The sequence below is a fragment of the Bos indicus genome, chromosome 3 (genome assembly GCF_029378745.1).
Source record: "Bos indicus isolate NIAB-ARS_2022 breed Sahiwal x Tharparkar chromosome 3, NIAB-ARS_B.indTharparkar_mat_pri_1.0, whole genome shotgun sequence".
Taxonomy (NCBI): domain Eukaryota; kingdom Metazoa; phylum Chordata; class Mammalia; order Artiodactyla; family Bovidae; genus Bos; species Bos indicus.
In genome coordinates this window covers 48803683-48824236 of record NC_091762.1, presented here as the reverse complement: position 1 = coordinate 48824236, position 20554 = coordinate 48803683, and the positions used below count along the sequence as shown (strand labels likewise).

Below are 20554 nucleotides of genomic sequence, written 5' to 3'. Positions count from 1 at the left end.
TGTCATTTAACTCTGGTATTATGTTAACTTAGAGGTAAGTGATCCTAATGACTACATGGTAGGATGCAGTGGAGTAGTGTCGCTTTCTCTATGTGTGTGTGTTTGGGGGGTGTTAAAATACCCTCTCCAATTGTTACCTCCCCACATCCAACTCACTGCAGGAGTGCTCTCTCACGTCTGGCCATCCGAAGTGCCATGGCTTTCTTTACACAGCTTTCCAGACCTCAAAGACCCAGCTCCCCCTTGTCTGGCTAATTCTTAGTCTTCTTTCAAGTATCTGTTTAGACATCACTTCTTCCAGGAAGCCTCCTGCCTCAGGTTCAGATAAAGTGATGCCCAGTGTGAACTTACATAGCAGGTTCTACTTTCCAGGTTACAGCACTTTTCTCATTGCGCCAAGGATCCATTCTGTTTTTTGTTTTGTTAGTTTTTCTATATTCTCCATTTCGCTCACAGCTGTTCCCTCACACCTTTCAGTGCGTGGGACATAGCACTTCATGACAAGTAGTGTTAATCAGTTTTGTTATTTTCAGGGCTTAGTTTACTGCCTGCCCTCTCTCCCATGGCTCAAAACACATTAAGTGAATAAAGTAATGAATTACAGGTGAACATAGGTTTAGAACACTTGCTAATACTATAAACATTAATCTTTCTGGATGCAATTTTCTGGCATTTCTATATGTACACAGTGTGGGTGTGTATGGCTGTCAGAGCTGTCCATTTAAAGTTGTAAGCGCGTACAGAGCTGGCCGATTCCCTTTAGATGGCATTATCTGACTGTACAGATTGTTGTTCATTCCCTGACACAACATCCTAAGGTGTGTATTGTTCTCCTGTTAGTAGGTAATTGCTCCTACACTCGCAGATTTTGTATATGTATACTTAAAAATGCGACGATTCGGTTTGTCTTGTTTTTCATGCAGTAACTGTGATTCCTAAATTAAATCCCAAATGTCTAGATTAATAATGCAAAATAACAATATTTATTCAGGGAAATTTCATGTTGCATCAACAGGCTTCTGTGTCATCTTTGGTAACTGATACTTACTTTGTTAGAAAAATATACGCTACAGAAAAGTTTATTACAGACAAGTGTAAATTACCCATTTGTCAATAAACGCGCGGCCTGAGGCACATTGGCAACAAACCAGCGTTTTGCCCAGGTTGGGCAGACGAGCCAATCATGCACACAAACTACAAATCTCAGCATTCAAAGCTGCAGAAAGTCCTACTGGCGCTGCCGAAGAGCGCCGCGATGGACTCTGGGTTTTGTAGTTCCCGACCCTAGCCCGCCAGTCAAGGCCCGTATGCTCACCAGATCCAGCCACCACCAAGAGGCTGAGAGACCGCCGAGGCACAGGAGCGCGAGGACTCAGGACGACCCACAGCCGTACTGCCAGCAGCAGCAAGGCCAGGGCTCCTGCAGCCGCAGCGAGGATAAGGGCACCACCCATTCAAAGAAAATACGCATGCGTGCTATCCCGGTGCCGGCCGCAGGAGCGGTCAGAGTTCAAAACTACGGGCTCTCCGGAGACTCAAACTCGAAGAGTGGGCGTCTTGGTGGGCGTGGCTTGCTTGAGGTGGGAGGAGTTCAAGGCCAGAGGCGGAAGCCCGGGCTCAGACCGCTCCGCTGGCTTCCGGCGGGGGGTGGGGGGCGGGTTTCTGCTAACCTACAAGCCAGTGCATAAACTGAAATTCACGGATTAACGCCCTGGAGAAGTTTGGTTGCAGCTCATGAGAATGTCAGAACACCTGTGCGCCCTAAAGAACCCCGGAGCGCCCAAGTTAGCAGGTGTTCCAGCTTTACCAACTTTGTGACTTCCACCTGAGGCCAATGGCATACATCGCCGTTTTTCTTTATGAAACGCCGAGAGAAATGTTTCTGTTGCACATGCGCAGCTACTGAAAGTGTTTGCCAGTTAAAGGTACCTTGGTACAGAAAGTTGAATTTAGGGTCTTCGTATTTCTCCTCTTTCCCAACACTCAGGCTTTTCACTTTTCTAGACGTTTTCACAGATCTCGAACAGTGTGACCTGAGTAGGTGATCACCTCAGGTTACACCGTGATCCTGAGAGGAGTGGACGCTCAGGGGTTCAAGGTGGCGGGCCAGAGATCACATCGTCCTATTCAGTTAATTTTACCATAAAGGCAACACCTATCCTATCTCAGTTTTGCTTAATTTTGTGTTTACTTAATTCCCATTACAGCAATATAAAAATACTGAGAGAAACCCCTTCACCCCACGTGTAATTTGCCTTCAGTCCCCCGTGGACTTGTAGGTTAGATAGGACAAGTGTACAGAGGAGTAAACAAGTCCAGAAAGGTTAAACAGCTTGCTCAAGTGAGACAGTGGCAGATCTCGATTTAGACAGTGGAAATCCCAACTCCTGCTGCATAGGAGTTTACATTGTATATTCCTTTGCTAGGTCTTCTGTGATTGCTCAGATGGTAAAGAATCTGCCTGCAATGCATTAGACCTGGGTTCCATCCCTGGATCCTGGATCAGGAAGATCCTCTGGAGAAGGAAATGGCAACCCACTCCAGTATTCTTGCCTGGAGAACTCTATGGACAGAGGAGCCTGGTGGGCTACAGTCCACAGGATCACAAAGAGTAGGACACAACTGAGCAACATTTTCACACATTCCTTTGCTAAATTCAAACTTGCTTAGATCCTAGAACAGTGTTGTTAAAAATGTGATTTCTAGGGTACAGTAGGGAGCTACTGAAACAGAATCTCCAGGGGAGAGGCCTAAGACCAACTCATCTAACCAATCCATCTATTTGTATCAGCAGGCAAGTTTGGGAAATATTTAGGAACTATGTAGCATCATTTTCTGGCTAATGGACCTTGCAGCACTTTCTGTATTCTATCAAATCCTCTTAACTCTGTATCCTCACAATAAGGTCATAAGGTGAATATTACTTTTGCACTTTACAGATAAAGAAAAGGATTCTATAAAAGTTAAATTGCTTAAGATTACTTAGCTGGTAGTGGTGGAGAAGTTTTATAATTGTGGGTTTAGAAGTCAGTGCCTCTCAAATTTTGATGGCATCAGAATCCCCTGGGCTTACAATACATAGATGAAAGTCCAGAAGTAGAGCCTCTGGCTCAGTGTGAACAACAGCTTAAGAACATTACAAAGGATATAGTTTTCTTTCGTCTGCCCGCTCTGCCATTCCCAGCAATGGCTTCAGCTTAATGCCGTTTCCCCTCCTACTTAAAAGCAGATATTTAGTGGTCTCAGAAATTACATCTGGATAGGCAGTCTCCAGATTTCAAGAGGTTATCTTGTCATCGGGCCCTTTTTTGTTTGTTTGTGTAAGAGTGAGGAAACCTTTTCCAGAACCTCTCACAGAAGACTTTCACTCTCTGGCCATGTTATGTCACCTGCCCACTCATCAAAGGAATGAGACCACAAAGCTGGCTGGAGTAGGATGGAGGATGATATACAACTCACCTGTTGTATCTGGCTGTTTGGTGTAGGGTGGGTGCTGAACAAAATGGACATTCTCTTGGAGAGGAGGAAGTTGGAGGAGGGTGGAGGAGAGAGAATTGTTGGGTAGGCAAATAATAGTGTTTGGATTGCTGCGGAGATAGTATGTTTGAAGTGGTGCTGTAAACTGACACAGGCAATGCAGATGTTGGACATATTGATAATGTCTAGAATCCAAGCCCCAAGAGATACCCCTGCATTCCCTACTACCCATCCCCTCACTACTGGAATTGCCTGTACGAAAAATCAGCTTGACCACACTTAGTTGCAGGTGGAATGAATAGGGGGTGATCAAGCGTTTTAGCGACTACCAGTAAATAACGAGAATCAAAGAAGATGGAGTAGCAGACATTGTTTGGAGTTATTGGATGAGTTATTTTGAATTAAGGCTGACAAGGAAGTTGTGGACGCAGGGAGGAGCTGAGTGGCAGGCAGGGACAGAAACCAAGTTGGGAACTCCAGAACGCAATAAATGTCTGCTGCATGAGCCAACTCCTGTGAGGTTGACAGGCGTGGACTATAATTAAAAGAGGTCAAGAAACTATACTGGATTAATCAGAAAAGGCTGGACTGATCAGGAATGAGCAACGAAAATTTCTTTTGGGGAGGTAAGCTGCACTGACAATGCAGATAAATGCACAGAGGTAAAGTGTATGAAGGTGTGAAAATGTATTAGTAATTGATAAACTGAATAATAATATTGAGCCGTAATCAATCCTAAGTAAAGTCTGCCTGGAAGTGATTTTTATTATCTTCTTAAATCTGTTTTCTAAAATTTCTTTAACAAGTATTATTCATGAATATTTTTAAAAGTAAGATTATTTTGCACTATTAAATAGCATTGTACTTATTAATTTTTTTCAACATATTTAATGCACACATGCTGTGTGCTGGGTTTCATTGCAGGGGATCGTGTATGAGAAGGACACTAATCCAGACAAAAACCTTAGACAAGAAGATGACAGTGGGAGGCAGAAGAGGGTAGATTTGACATATATTTTATGGATAGAGTCAGTAAGACTCATTGATGGATTAGATATTGGGAATCAAGGTGACTGCTGATATTTGGCTTGAAAACTGGTTGGATGGTGTCGTGCCAGGACTAGACAGGAAGAGAAACAAGCTTTTGTGGGTAAAGAAAGGGGAGGAGGGGGTGACAAGGAAGTGTTCTGTTTTGGGTGTTAGTTTGAATAGCCTGTTAAACATTCTAGTGGTTGTGTCAGTTAGGCACTTTACGTATAAATCTGAAGTCTCGGTTAGAGCTAGAGGTGTAAATTTCGAATTCAACGTATAGATGGTGTTTAAAGCCGTGGGACTAGCTGGGTGAGATCACTTAGGGAAGGAATTTGGGTCAGTCAGGTCCAACAGAAGTCTCTGCAATGACGGAAATGTTTTGTGACCACGTTGTCCACTAGACACACTTGCCTCCTGAGCCCTTGAGATGTGGCTAGTGTGATGGAGGAACTGAACTTTTATTTCATTTCGGTTATTTTAAACTTAAATAGATACATTGACATTAGCCAATGGCTAATGTATTAGACAGCTCAGAGTAGAGAAGAGTCTGGAGTCATTAATATTTAGAAATCCAGTTAAGGAGATTGCGCCAGCAAAGAAGAAGATGGAGAAGGAAAAGCCAGGGAGCCAGGGAGGAAAATCAGGAAAAATGGTGTCCACAAAAACCACAGGAGGAAAATGATTTAAGAATAGGAGTCCAGTTAGCTACGTCACAGGCTGCAGATAGATCACATCAAGTGACTTGGGAACAAATAAGTCACTGGCAGTCTAGTCACTGGCAGTCTAAACAGGAGCAGCATTTCCATGGAATGGTGGTAGTGGAAGGCAGATAGAAATGGGCAGAGGAGAGACGGGGAGTTGCAGAGAAGCAGCATCTGTACATAGTTATTTCAGGTTTGCCTTTGAAGAGGAACGGATGAATTGGATGGGAAATGGAGGAGAATTTGTAGTCAAGGAAACATTTTTAAAATTAATTTATTGATTTTAATTGGAGGCTAATTGGAGGTGTATTGTGGTGGTTTTTGCCACACATTGACATGAATCAGCTATGGGTATAATGTGTCCCCCATCCTGAACTCCCCATCCCATACCTCTGGGTTGTCCCATTGCCCTGGCTTTGAGTGCCCTGTTTCATGCATTGAACTTGGACTGGTCATCTATTTTGCATATGGTAATATGCATGTTTCAATGCTATTCTCTCAGATCATCCCACCCTCGCCTTCTCCCACAGAGTCCAAAAGTTTGTTTTTTATATCTGTATCTCTTTTGCTGTCTCATGTATAGGATCGTCATTACCGTCTTTCTAAATTCCTTATATAAGGGAAATATTTTTTAAGATGGGAGGTAATTGTCATATTCAGTTCAGTTTAGTCACTCAGTTGTGTCTGACTCTGTGACCCCATGGACTGTAGCACGCCAGGCTTCCCTGTCCATCACCAACTCCATTTGATGTTAAAAATGATCCAGTAGAGGCAAATTGATGCAGGAGAGAAAGAGAATGAGAATAGGAACACATTTATTTATTTTTAATTAATTACTTATTTATTTATTTTTATTTTTGGTTCCACTGGGTCTTCATTGCTGTACATGGGTTTTCTCTGGTGGTGGGAAGTGGGGGCTACTCTTTAGTTACGGTAGGCAGACTTCTCATTGCAGTGGCTTCTCTCATTGCAGAGCACACGCTTTAGGGCATGCGGTCTTCAGTAGTTGTGGCTCTCGGGTTCTAGAGTGTGTTCTCAGCTGCTGTGGCTCACGGGCCTAGCTGCCTTGTGGTATGTGGAATTTTCCCGGATCAGGGATTGAACCTATGTCCCCTGCATTGTCAGGCAGATTCCCAACCACTGGACTACCAGGGAAGTCCTGTAATGCATTTATTTTAAAAATGAAAAGGGTTGAAATCTTGAGGACAAAGGGAGTGGTTGGGCTTTGATAGGAGGGACTCTTATTCCATGGTTACAGGATGGAGGGCAGGGATATGGATGCAGTACTGGGAGGTTTGTAGAATTGGTGGTGAATAGAGAAGGGTGTGGAAACTTGGGTGCAGAAGAGTATGAGGAGCTCAAGAAGAAAGAATGCATGAATTAAGCATCTTGAAGAGTAATTGGCATACTTACCAGGATCAGCCTAGGATTTCTGAGTGGATTGGGATGCCCATTTGTAGCTTGAGATAGCAAATATAGAGAAAAACCAGTTGGCATGATTTTATGTTTCCCCCCACCCCACCCCGCCACTGGAAAATGCAAACAGTTGGCTTTAACCAGACTTAAATTTTTGACAGGTGAATACGTTAGAGAGGTTCTTTTCAAGGGAGTGAGGTCCATGGAGTTTTCTCTGGACACAGTGGAAAGTGAAGACAGGGGAATGGAGGTGGGACTGTGGATGAATCATGGAAGAGTATAAAGTCAGTAGATTGGAGGCCTAAAAAATGTTTAAAAATTGCAATGAAAAGAGTCAGCGAACTTTAGAGATAAGAGGTGGTGGTCAGCAAGTGAGATGCTTGAAGCCAATACTGTTATTATTGGTGGTAGTAGTTAGGGTGTGACAGTATGAATGGATGAAAAAGATCACAGGGTGGGTGTGCACACCCAAATGGATGCTGAGGTCACTAAGGGGCGGAGAGCAAGAAAATGAGCTAGGATTTCACATCGTCAAAGAGTAAGAGGTTGAAAGATGATAGCAACCAAAAACAGCATTTTTAAAAAAGGATATTTATTTATTTGGCTGCACTGGATCTTAGTTGCAGCACTCAAGAAGTATCTTCTATCTTTGTTGCCACATGTGGGATATAGTTCCCTGACCAGGGTTAGAACCTGGGACCTCTGCATTGGGAGCACAGAGTCTTAGCCATTGAGCTACCAGAGAAGTCCCCCCCCAAAAGCATTGGTTTTAAGCTAGATATGTTCCATCTGTCCCTCCAGATCCACATTTCTCCATTGCACTTAGTGCCATGGGAGCTCAAACCTAGATTAAACCAATTGGTTTTTTTTGCTCTCTGGTTCTGGTTGGGTTTGGCCATTGGGGATCCTCAGAATGGATGGAGGGAGGCTGTGTCCCGGAACTCAAGATCTCTGCTCTTCAACGTGGCTTTGTCTACACATCTCTCTCCTTCTGGGTGCCTGCGTTCCCTTTCCTTGTTCCATCAGGCCTAGGAATGATGATAGTTCCACTGATACTAACCTGAGTCACTGCATGACCTCTTGTGCCTTCCTTACCTCATTCACATCTTTGTAAATATGTTGAACTTTAAGCAGCACAGGTTTGAATTGTGGCAATCCGCTTATATGTGGAGCTTTTTCTTTTTTTTTCTGGTTTTATATCTTTTTTAATTCTGGACTTTGTACAATCACATGATCAAGTATCTTTTCCGCATTGAGTAGGTTAACAAATGATTTAAAAAAGAGAAAACAAAGTGGATGCAAAGATACCTCAGGAGTGACAAGTTGGTTTTTTGTGTGTGTTTTTAGTTGCTAAGTCATGTCCTAGTCTTTTGCGACCCTATGGACTGTAGCCCTCCAGGCTTCTTTGTCTGTGGGACTTCCCAGGCAAGAATACTGGAGTGGGTTGCCATTTCCTTCTCCATATGTGGAGCTTTTTCAATAATAAGCACTTCCATACTCGTGATCTGAAGGTGGTTGAAATTGTGGATGCAGGAAACACAGACATGAAGGAATCATGGATATGGAGGGCTGACTATAAATTATACTAGAATTTTCCACTGTACAGAGTGAAAACTCTAACCCCACCCTAGGGTTAGGGTGAGAGTCAACACTGCAGTCCCTTTATTAAATCATCTTCAAATTAACCGCATACAACTGTGCCATCTGTATGCTGTCTTTTAGGGATGCTGATACAGGGTGGTACAGTGGCATGACTAGAACTTCAAAGGAGCTGGAGTTTTTGAAAGAAGAAGGAGAAATGGTTTGGAAGCAGTGACAGGGGTCCAGAGGAGTACTTTCCCCACCTCCTGTAAGGATGTGAGAGTCAGACAGCCTGTCTTTGAGAGACATATTGAAGAAATGTGAGAGAGCAAGTTTTCAGCTTATGCAGCAAAGGGAAGAAGACATTCAGAAAGAAGTTGAAGATTCAGGGGAAATCTTCAGTTAAGATCAAGAAGTCTACAGGTGCAGCGAAAGGGTTTGTAAGGTGGTGAGGAATGCCATTTGGGTCATTTGGGTCAGTAACTACAGCGATGAGGCTTCTAGCTCATCTGGGAGGCTTCTGGATTGAAGTAAAGAGGGTTGAGGACAGGCTCTCAATTCATATCCATCCAGGTCTATTAGTACCTGTTACATGCTGCACTCTGTGGGCAGTGACAGTTAACACCCCAGCAGTGACTTTACAATGATCCTGGCTAAATGAACTGTGTATGTCTTACCAGAGCCTCCTAGAGAAAAGTCACCTTCCCATGCTCTCATGGGCTGCCTTGAAGTGTGGGCTGCCAGGAAGCCTAGCAGCGAAGCTCTTCCCACCAGAGTTCAGCAATCTTCAATCCTAATGAGGATGGTAAAGAAGAATGAAGCTTTTCTGCAAGAGCCTGGGAGATCCACTTTGGTCAGCATTATGTTTGTCCTTGACAAGGTAGGATAAAGCTGGAAGGGAGTTCTTAGCCTGGGCCAGAGATAAAACTATGGCCACCAGGATGGATGGTTGTATGCTTTACCATAAAGATCTTCTGGAAAGTTGGGTCAGATAGGCGACAGAAATTGTGCCAGTACAACCAAATATCTGAGTTATAGCCAAGACTTTTTTTTTGGCCAAATGTACTTAACATATAGGACTTCCCAGGTGGCTCAGTGGTAAAGAATCCACCTGCCAAGCAGGAGACACAGGAGACATGGGTTCTATTCCTAGGTAGGGAAGATCCTCTGGAGAAGAAAATGGCAACCCACTCTAGTATTCTTGCCTGGGAAACTCCATGGACAGAGGAGCTGTCGGGGCAAAGAATTGGACATAACTGAGTGACTGCACACACACACGCACATACACACACTTATTATATATTTGAGTCACAACCTTTTCCTGATGAAGCCACTTCCTACTGTTCCTTGAATGCTACCTCTTTAAGGTCATTGTTTAATCCTTAACTGGCGTTTTACTGTGTGCTTAATATATGCCAAGCACTCAGATCATGAATTAACTAATTTAATGCTCACAACAACTCCATGAGGTAGGCATTATAATGACCCCCATTTTGCAAATGAAGACAATAAGGTACAGAGAGATCACATCATTTACTCTAGGTCACAAAGCCAGGAACTGAAAGTCAGAATTCAAAATATCTCACACTCTTAACTTCTACAGTATCATTAAATGTGTTTATTGTGTATTTACACCAGGTGCTGTGCTATACATTATAGAAAGCAAGATAGAAATACAGTATTGTTTACTATGCCTGACTTTTCAGTTGTAAAATTAGAGCTCAATAGGAGGAAAAGGATTTTGAAAAGTAGCTGTTTCACATGCTAGTCAAGAATTGGTTTACTGTTAGCTTTTTCTCCAAGTATTGATACATTAAAATACAATACTAGATTAGATAGGTTGACAGACAAATATATGCTGCTCTCTCTCTCTGGACATAAAGTGAGAGAACAAAATTAGTGTGTCTAGTCATTTTACTGTAAATTCATCTTAACACTTGATTCAATATACTTGCAGTGAAATGACTAGATATGCTATTTTTTTTCTCTCACTTTATGTCCGTTTATCTCAGCTATGCCTTTCCAGGTATGTTTATAAATCCCTGCCCTAGCCTGTGCACCCAGAATGCCTTATCAGTTCCAAATTTAACAAGACATTAAAATCTTATTTATAAATGTATTCCAAAACTATCATGGTAAGTACCATACCACATTATACTATTGACTAATGACAACCACAATAGAAGTAGCTCTTAATTTTCAAAGTTACCATATTTTCTGTTTTAGACTTATAAAGAAACAATTCCATTTTTTCACGTAACACTGCTTGTCTTTGAAATCTGCTGAATTAATTTTCTCCTCATCCCAACCCTTCCTCCTCCTCCCAGAGCCTCTGACCAGCACCTCCATCAAATCCATCTTTTCTTCTTCATTGTATATCTGCCCTTTATTCTGTCTTTCTCAAGTTGTTTTCCGCTTCCATAGAACTTTTTGTCCTTAACTTGTTATTATTGTTTTTCAGTCACTGAGTTGTGTCTGACTCTGTGACCCCATGGACTGTAGCATGCCAGGCTCCTCTGTCCTCTACTACCTCCTGGAGTTTGCTCAGATTCATGTCCATTGAATTGGTGATGCTATCTAACCATTTCATCCTCTACCAGCCCCTTCTCCTTTTGCCTTCCATCTTTCCCAGCATCAGGGTCTTTTCTAGTGAGTTGGCTCTTTGCATCAGGTGGCCAAAATATTGGAGCTTCAGCAGCAGTCCTTCCAATGAATATTTATGGTTGATTTCCTTTAGGATTGACTGGTTTGATTTTCTTGACGTCCAGTGGACTTTCAAGAGTCTTACCCAGCACCACAGTTTGAAAGCAACAATTCTTTAGCACTCAGCCTTCTTTGTGGACCAACTCTCACAGCTTTGTCATGGCAAAGGGGCTTGTGTAAATCAATGAAGCTATGAACCATGCTGTCTCTGCAGGACTGCCTGAGACAGATGGGTCACAGTGAAGAGTTATGACAAGACGTGGTCCACTGGAGAAGAAAATGGCAACCCACTCCAGTATTCTTGCCTGGATAACCCCATGGACAGTATGAAAGGCAAAAAGATATGACTCTAGAAGATGAGCCCCCCAGGTTGGAAGGTGTCCAGTATGCTACTGGGGAAGGGCAGGAGGCAATTGGTAACAGCTCCAGAAAGAATGAAGTGGCTGGGCCAAAGCGGAATCAACGCTCAGTTGTGGATGTGTCTGGTGGTGAAAGTAAAGTCCGATACTGTAAACAATGTTGCATAGGAACCTTAGGTCTATGAATCAAGGTAAATTGGACATGGTCAAATAGGAGATGGCAAGATTGAACATTGACATCTTAGGAATCAGTGAAGTAAATTGGATGGGAATGGGTGAATTTAATTCAGGTGACCATTATACCTACTACTGTGGGCAAGAATCTCTTAGAAGAAATGAAGTAGCTCTCATAGTCAACGGAAGAGTCTGAAATGCAGTACTTTGATATAATCTCAAAAATGATCTCAGTTCATTTCCAAGGTAAACCATTCAACATCACAGTAATCTGAGTGTATGCCCCAACCAGTGATGCTGAAGAAGCTGAATTTGACCAGTTCTATGAAGACCTGCAACACCTTCTAGAACTAACACCGAGAAAAGTCCTTTTCATCATGTGGAATTGGAAAGCAAACGTAGGAAGTAAAGAGATACCTGGAATAAAGGCAAGTTTGGCCTTGGAGTATGAAATGAAGCAGGGTAAAGGCTAACAGTTTTGTTAAGAGAACCTGCTGGTCATAGCAAAACATCTTTTTCAACAACCCAAGAGATGAATCTACACATGAACATCACCAAATGGTCAGTATCAAAATCAGATTGATTGTCCTTGATAGAAACACACAAATTATGTTTTCATTCCTTTATCTGACTATACATTATTGCTTAACTTTATATGAAAAAACAAAATTCATATACACAGTCATACAAGCAGTCTGCCATTTAGTAGGCATTTGTATAGCTTCTCAACTACCTCTCGCAACCATCTTATGAACTTAAGTACTATTATTATCCCCATTTTGTAGGTGAGGAACTTAAGGCTCTACTGTGCTAAGTCAACACCACTGATGTTTTGATTTGACTTCCTGTGGATGTACTGTGGCCATCTAGTGGCTTCGGGAGTATAGTGATGTTACTTAGGGAAAGTAATTCATGCAGAAAATACAGAGAACATGTTACATTAAGAAGGAGATAAGAAGAATGAAACTTACAGATGTGCCTCTTAAAGGTTAGTCTTATTTTTCTCCCTAAAATTCTGTGTGAATAATATTGAGTATACTTTACAACAGGGGATATATAGCTCTTGCTGTGACGTGTAACCTGGTTTCTTCTCAGCGTCTCCACAATTTATTTAATATCCTAATCATTTTTCATCTATATTAGGTACTCTATTCACTGTGAATTACTTCTCAATTTGTTACAAACAGGCTTGACAATTTACTGAAAACCTTTTTTAAGATAGAAATCTCAGATGGCTTGGCTATTTGCCAAACTTAAGATTCCTTTCTCTACACCAGTGCTCCAGTGGGATCTTTGCTGGTTATATTTGTTTTGGAGTAAAGTGGCACATTGGTAAAAGAATCTGCCTACCAGTGCAGAAGAGTCAAGAGAGTTGGGTTTGATCCCTGGTTTGGGAAGATCCCCTGGTGTAGGAAGTAGCAACCCACTTCACTGTTCTTGCCTGGAATATTCCATGGACAGAGGAGCCTGGCGGGCTTCAGTCCATGGGGTCACAAAGAGTCAGACATGAATAATCACACACACAAGTTAAAAAATAAATGAACCTGAGAAATTCTTAACACTCTGTGATACTTCATTTATGTTTTCCTGGGAACTGTGGAATGTCTGTGTCTTAACTTAGGAAAAAAAAAACAACTCTCAATTTCCCTTTCTAAAAAGGTACTATAAATGAAACAAAACCTTTTATGGTCAATTTCCTCCATCAATTATGCCTTTTGTCCTGAATCTTTAACTGTGCACTCTCATTGTATTTTTGCCCTTTAGCCTCTAAAGCTGAAGTCTTTCCCATTAAAAAATAAAAGCACAATCAATAAAACCCTCCCTCGCTGGGCCTGGCTCGGCAGAACTCCTTTAAACTACCAGTCCTGCACAGCCCAACCACACCTTCTATCCTTTTGCCAGAGTGTTTTTCCACTCCCAGTCTATTTTTAAGCAACTGGGCTATTTCATAGAACTGAAGCCTTCTGGTGTGCATAGAACAATTATTTTTCAGTTGTTGAAAGGTGGTCATCCTGGACATGTAGCTAGGCAGCCTGTTTTTGGTGGACTTCAAGTATATGGAGGCTCCTCTCAGCATATGGAAGAAACTTGGTCCTCCCAGCACTACAGAAGTCAGGTATTGATTGACACAGGGCTTGTCCTAGAATGACAGTGCCCTGTGCATACTAGTTACATCCATAATCTATTCCGAGGATCAGAGAGCTCTGTTGGGTTACTACTGTTTAAGATGTACATTATGTATATGCTGGACAGCTAGAACTGTGAACCACCCTGGTCTCTAGGACCCAATACCCCAACTCAGCCTTGAAGACTGGTTCTTATGTTAGTCCACATGCTAGTGCAACCAGTCATAACTAGTTACCATCATGTCTTTTCTTTCCTATAAAGTCAGTGTTGTTAAAGACTACTCCATACTTGCTGTCTAGTTTTTTTTTTTTTTTTTCCTTAATTCACTGAAATCTAGCTTCTGCCATAATTATTCTCTAGTAACTGCTGGATTATTAAACCCAAAGAAAATCTCCTTTTCTAATTTTTTTTTTTTTGTCTTCATTCAGGCCACTGAATTTTTTTCTCTGACTGACTTCCACGACTCCATTTTTTTCTTCCAACTCTCCTCATACTAATCATACTGCTCCTCATATTACTCTTTTTCTACTCTCCTACTGCAGCCTTATCTAACTCAAAGAAACTAAACCATGCCGTGGAAGGCCACCCAAGACGGATGGGTCATGGTGGAGAGTTCTGACAAAACATGGTCCATTGGAGAAAGCAATGGCATACCACTTCAGTATTCTTGCCTTGAGAACCCCATGAACGGTACGAAAAGGCAAAAAGATAGGACACTGAAAGATGAACTCCCCAGGTCGGTAGGTGCCCAATATGCTGCTGGAGATCTCTGGAAGAATAACTCTAGAAAGAATACAGAGATGGAGCCAAAGCAAAAACAACACCCAGTTGTGGATGTGACTGGTGATAGAAGCAAAGTCCGATGCTATTAAGAGCAATATTACATAGGAAGCTGGAATGTTAGGTCCATGAATCAAGGCAAACTGCAAGTAGTCAAAGAGGAGATGGCAAGAGTAAATGTGGGCATTTTAGTAATCAACGAACTAAAATGGACTAGAATGAATTTAACTCAGATGACCATTATATCTATACAGTGGGCAAGAATCCCTTAGAAGAAATGGAGTAGCCATCATGGTCAACGAGAGTCCGAAATGCAGTACTTGGATGCAATCTTAAAAACAACAGAATGATCTCTGTTTGTTTCCAAGGCAAACCATTCAATATCACAGTAATCCAAGTCTATGCCCCAACCAGTAATGCTGAAAACGCTGAAGTTGAATGGTTCTATGAAGATCTATAAGACCTTCTAGAACTAACACCTAAAAAAGATGTCCTTTTCATTATAGGGGACTGGAATGCGAAAGTAGAAAGTCAAGAAACACCTGGAGTAACTGGCAAATTTGGTCTTGGAATACGGAATGAAGCAGGGCGAAGGCTAATAGAGTTTTGCCAAGAAAACGCACTGGTCATAGCAAACACCCTCTTCCAACAACACAAGAGAAGACTCCACATGGACATCACCAGATGGCCAACACCAAAATCTGATATTCTTTGCAGCCAAAGATGGAGAAGCTCTATACAGTCAGCAAAAACAAGACCGAGAGGTGACTGTGGCTCAGATCATGAACTCCTTATTGCCAAATTCAGACTTAACTTGAAGAAAGTAGGGAAAACCACTAGAAAATTCAGGTATGACCTAAATAAAATCCCTTACGATTATACAGTGGAAGTGAGAAACAGATTTAAGGGACTAGGTCTGATAGACAGAGTGCCTGATGAACTATGGATGGAGGTTCATGACATTGTACAGGAGACAGGGATCAAGACAATCCCCAAGAAAAAGAAATGCAAAAAAAACAAAATGATAGTTTGAGGAGGCCTTACAGATAGCTGTGAAAAGAAGAGAAGCAAAAAGCAAAGGAGAAAAGGAAAGATATATCCATTTGAGTGCAGAGTTCCAAAGAATAGCAAGGAGAGATAGAAAAGCCTTCCTCAGTGATCAGTGCAAAGAAATAGAGGAAAACAATAGAATGGGAAAGACTAGAGATCTCTTCAAGAAAATTAGAGATACCAAGGAAACATTTCATACAAAGATGGGCTCGATAAAGGACAGAAATGGTATGGACCTAACAGAAGCAGAAGATATTAAGAAGAGGTGGCAAGAATACACATAACTGTACAAAAAAGATCTTCATGACCCAGATAATCACGATGGTGTGATCACTCACTTAGAGCCAGAGATCCTGGAATGTGAAGTCAAGTGGGCCTTAGGAAGCATCACTACCAACAAAGCTAGTGGAGGTGATGGGATTCCAGTTGAGCTATTTCACATCCTGAAAGATGATGCTGTGAAAGTGCTGCACTCAATATGCCAGCAAATTTGAAAAATTTCAGCAGTGGCCATAGGACTGGAAAAGGTCAGTTTTCATTCCAATCCCAAAGAAAGGCAATGCCAAAGAATGCTCAAACTACCATACAATTGCACTTGTCTCACACGCTAGTAAAGTAATGCTCAAAATTCTCCAAGCTAGGCTTCAACAGTATGTGAACTGTGAACTTCCAGAAGTTTAAGCTGGTTTTAGAAAAGGCAGAGGAACCAGAGATCAAATTGCCAACATCCACTGGATCATCAAAAAAGCAAGAGAGTTCCAGAAAAATGTCTATTTCTGCTTTATTGACTATGCCAAAGCCTTTGACTATGTCCATCACAATCAACTGTGGAAAATTCTGAAAGAGATGGGAATACCAGACCACCTGATCTGCCTCTTGAGAAATCATATGCAGGTCAGGAAGCAACAGTTAGAACTGGACATGGAACAACAGACTGGTTCCAAATAGGGAAGAGAGTTCATCAAGGCTGTATATTGTCACCCTGCTTATTTAACTTATATGCAGGGTACATCATGAGAAATGCTGCGCTGGATGAAGCACAAGCTGGGATCCAGATTGCCAGGAAAAATATCAATAACATCAGGTATGCAGATGACACCATCCTTATGGCAGAAAGTGAAGAAGAACTAAAGAGCCTCTTGATGAAAGTGAAAGAGGAGAGTGAAAAAGTTGGCTTAAAGCTCAACATTCAGAAAACTAAGATCATGGCATCTGGTCCCGTCAGTTCAGTTCAGTTCAGTCACTCAGACATGTCCAACTCTTTGCGACCCCATGAACTTCAGCACGCCAAGCCTCCCTGTCCATCACCAATTCCTGGTGTTTACCCAAACTCATCCTTTGAGTCAGTGATGCCATCCAGCCATCTCATCATCTGTTGTCCCCTTCTCCTCCTGCCCTCAATCTTTCCCAGCATCAGGGTCTTTTGAAATGAATCAGCTCTTCACATCAGGTGGCCAAAGTGTTGGAGTTTCAGCTTCAACATCAGTCCTTCCAGTGAACAACCAGGACTGATCTCCTTTAGGATGGACTGGTTGGATCTCCTTGCAGTCCAAGGGGCTCTCAAGAGTCTTCTCCAACACCACAGTTCAAAAGCATCAATTCTTCGGCACTCAGCTTTCTTTATAGTCCAACTCTCACATCCATACATGACTACTGGAAAAGCCATAGCCTTGACTAGATGGACTTTTGTTGGCAAAGTAATGTCTATGCTTTTGAATATGCTATCTAGGTTGGTCATAACTTTTCTTCAAAAGAGTAAGCGTCTTTTAATTTCATGGCTGCAATCACCATCTGCAGTGATTTTGGAGCCCCCAGAAATAAAGTCAGCCACTGTTTCCACTGTTTCCCCATCTATTTCCCATGAAGTGATGGGACTGGATGCCATGATCTTCGTTTTCTGAATTTTGAGCTTTAAGCCAACTTTTTCACTCTCCACTTTCACCTTCATCAAGAGGCTTTTTAGTTCCTCTTCACTTTCTGCCATAAGGGTGGTATCACCTGCATATCTGAGGTTATTGATATTTCTCCCGGCAATCTTGATTCCAGCTTATGCTTCCTCCAGCCCACCATTTCTCATGATGTACTCTGCGTATAAGTTAAATAAGCAGGGTGACAGTGTAGAGACTTGATGTACTCAGCTGGTCCCATCACATCATGGCAAATAGATGGGGAAACAGTAGAAACGGTGGCTGACTTTAATTTTTTGGGCTCCAAAATCACTGCAGATGGTGACTGCAGCCATGAAATGAAAAGACGCTTACTCCTTGAAGGAAAGTTATGACCAACCTAGGTAGCATATTAAAAAGCAGAGACATTACTTTGCCAACAAAGGTCTAGTCAAGGCTATGGTTTTTCCGGTAGTCATGTATGGATGTGAGAGTTGGACCATAAAGAAAGCTGAGCGCCAAAGAATTGATGCTTTTGAACTGTGGTGTTGGAGAAGACTATTGAGAGTCCCTTGGACTGCAAGGATATTCAACCAGTCCATCCTAAAGGAGATCAGTCCTGAGTGTTCACTGGAAGGACTGATGTTGAAGCTGAAACTCCAATACTTTGGCCACCTGATGTGAAGAGCTGACTCATTTGTAAAGACCCTGATGCTGGGAAAGATTGAAGTCAGGTGGAGAAGGGGACGACAGAGGATGAGATGGTTGGATGGCATCTCCGACTCATTGGACATGAGTTTTGGTAGACTCTGGAAGTTGGTGATGGACACGGACGCCTGGCATGCTGCATTCCATGGGTTGCAAAAAGTCGGACGTGACTGAGGGAGTGAACTGAACTGAACTGGGTCTCCTCATATCACTATTAACTTTACCTTCATAGTCTTCCTGGGCCTTTATTTCTCTATTAATTCTCATAAAACACACACACACACATATTTAAAAATATATTCAGGAAAACATTGGAAAAAATAAAATGGGAACTTGGGTACCCACCAGCTAGATAATTTTGCCTTCCTTCTTTCTTCTTCCTTCCTTCCTTCCTTCTCTCCATTCTTCCTTCCATTCCTTCCTTTCTTCCTTGTTCAGACTGTCATTTTTTTTCCTCTCTAAGAAAGAAAAGCTTTATTTATACCACCATTCCCCCTACACTTGAGCTTTTTAATTTTTATTTCTGAGGTTTCTTAACCTTGTGTATCTTTTTTCCTAAGGTAAATGATTTTCACCATAAAATCCATTATCTTCTCTATGGTTACATGCTCACTCAGTTGGCAGTTATATTTCTTATCCTCTTCTGCAGCTAGGTATGATTTTGTGGTTAAGTTCTTGCCAGTGGAATATAACTAGAAGTGATGAGAAAATCTTTTGCCTTACTCTTTTTAAAAGAACATGGCTTGCCTTAGACGCCTTTCTGTGTCCTTCATGGACATGTCTGTGACCCACTGCAGCACAAAAGTGGGGAAGACATGGTAGGAGGGGATGCAAAACGAGGTAGAAGGAATCCAGGTCCTAAATGACCTCATAACACTGGATGCTGTGTCAGTCTAGGCCCAACTAGTATCTGAGAAAGAAAGAAACTTTCACTTTCTTTATGTCTGTGACTTCTAGGGCCTCTTTATCACAGCAATTTAGCATTTAATATAAAAATTGATACCTGGAAATGGGGAACTTCTAACAGAATCTTAAAACATATGGCATTACATAAACAATCAGACAATTGACAGTGAAGGAATAGATCTTTCAGGTTGGAAAACTGGTGATCCTTTTAATACCATTGCAAAGTGTTTGGTAGAAATTTTACCTAGTCAACTTGGAAGCCTGACCATCTTTCTATGGCAGAAGTTTAGTGGAAGCATTTGGGAAGAACCAGAAAATAAATGTGTGATGGTTGGTCCTTGCTGACTTTAGCAAGATTTTTTGAGAAAGAGATGAGCTCATATAAGAAATGAGGGTTTTGTAAACAGAAATGGAAGGAAATAGAGTGTATAGAAAATTTGGGCCTCACAGGATTAGAAAATCCAACTATTTTTGTAGTGCAAACAGGAGAATAAAGGTTGTTTTTCAGATATATATATATATTTTTAAAGCCCTTCCATTAAGATTTCTCATGCTCAGTTGTGTGTGACTCTTTGCAACCACATGGACAATAGCCCGACAGACATCTTTGACCATGGGATTGTACAGACAGTGATACTGGAGACTACTTCAATTTACTACTGTACAACTGTGCTCATTTTCACATGCTAGTAAGGTTATGCTCAAAATCCTTCAAGCTAGGCCTCAGCAGTATGTGAAGCAATAACTTTCAGATGTATAAGCTGGGTTTAGAAAAGGCAGAGCAACCAGAGATTAAATTGCCAGCATTCGTTGGGTCATAGAGAAAGCAAAGGAATTCCAGAAAAACATCTACTGCTTCATTGGCTATGCTAAAGCCTTTGACTGTGTGGATCACAAGAAACTGTGGAAAATTCTAAGTGATGGGAATACCAGACCACCTTATCTATCTCCTGAGAAACCTGTATGCAGGTCAAGAAGCAACAGTTAGAACTGGACCTGGAACACCAGACTGGCTCCAAATTGGGAAAGGAGTACAAGGCTGTCTTTTGTCACCTTGCTTATTTAACTTATATGCAGAGTACCTCATGTGAAATTCTGAGCTGGATGAGTCACAAGCTGGAATCTGGATTGCAGGGAGAAATATCAACAACCTCAGATATGCAGATAACACCACTCTAATGGTAGAAAGTGAAGAGAAACTAAAGAGCCTCTTGATGAGGGAGTAGAGGAGAGTGAAAAAGCTGGCTTAAAACTCAATATTCAAAAAACTAATATGGCATCCAGTCCCATCAGTTCATGGCAAATAGAAGGGGAAAATTGGGCTTCAAAATCACTGTGGACAGTGACTGCAGCCATGAAATTAAAAGATATTTGCTCCTTGGAAGGAAAGCCATGATGCACCTAGACAGTGTATTAAAAAGCAGAGATATCACTTTGCTGACAAAGGTTCTGTATAGTCTAAAGCTTTTCAGTAGTCTTGTACAGATGTGAGAGCTGGTCTATAAAGAAGGCTGAGTGCTGAAGTATTGATGCTTTCAAAGTGTGGTCTTGGAAAAGACTGACTGGATCAAACCAGTCAGTCCTAAAAGAAATCAACCCTGAATATTCATTGGAAGGACAGATGCTGAAGCTGAAGCTCAAATAGTTTGGGCAC

General features: G+C 41.8%; 2 protein-coding genes across 2 annotated transcripts in view; one reads left to right on the top strand and one right to left on the bottom strand.

The window, feature by feature from the left end:
• The window catches only part of ALG14 (ALG14 UDP-N-acetylglucosaminyltransferase subunit), a 98233-nt gene extending 96678 nt beyond the window's left edge, over nucleotides 1-1555 (bottom strand). The window contains exon 1 of the mRNA XM_019957019.2: nucleotides 1316-1555. Coding sequence (XP_019812578.2) covers nucleotides 1316-1454 — 139 coding nt within the window. The 5' untranslated portion in view covers nucleotides 1455-1555. The remainder of the gene's footprint in view (nucleotides 1-1315) is intronic.
• Nucleotides 1556-1669: 114 nt separating this feature from the next.
• TLCD4 (TLC domain containing 4) overlaps nucleotides 1670-20554 on the top strand; it is a 118002-nt gene continuing 99117 nt past the window's right edge. The window contains exon 1 of the mRNA XM_070786065.1: nucleotides 1670-1925. The gene's annotated coding sequence lies outside the window, so the exon portion shown is untranslated. The remainder of the gene's footprint in view (nucleotides 1926-20554) is intronic.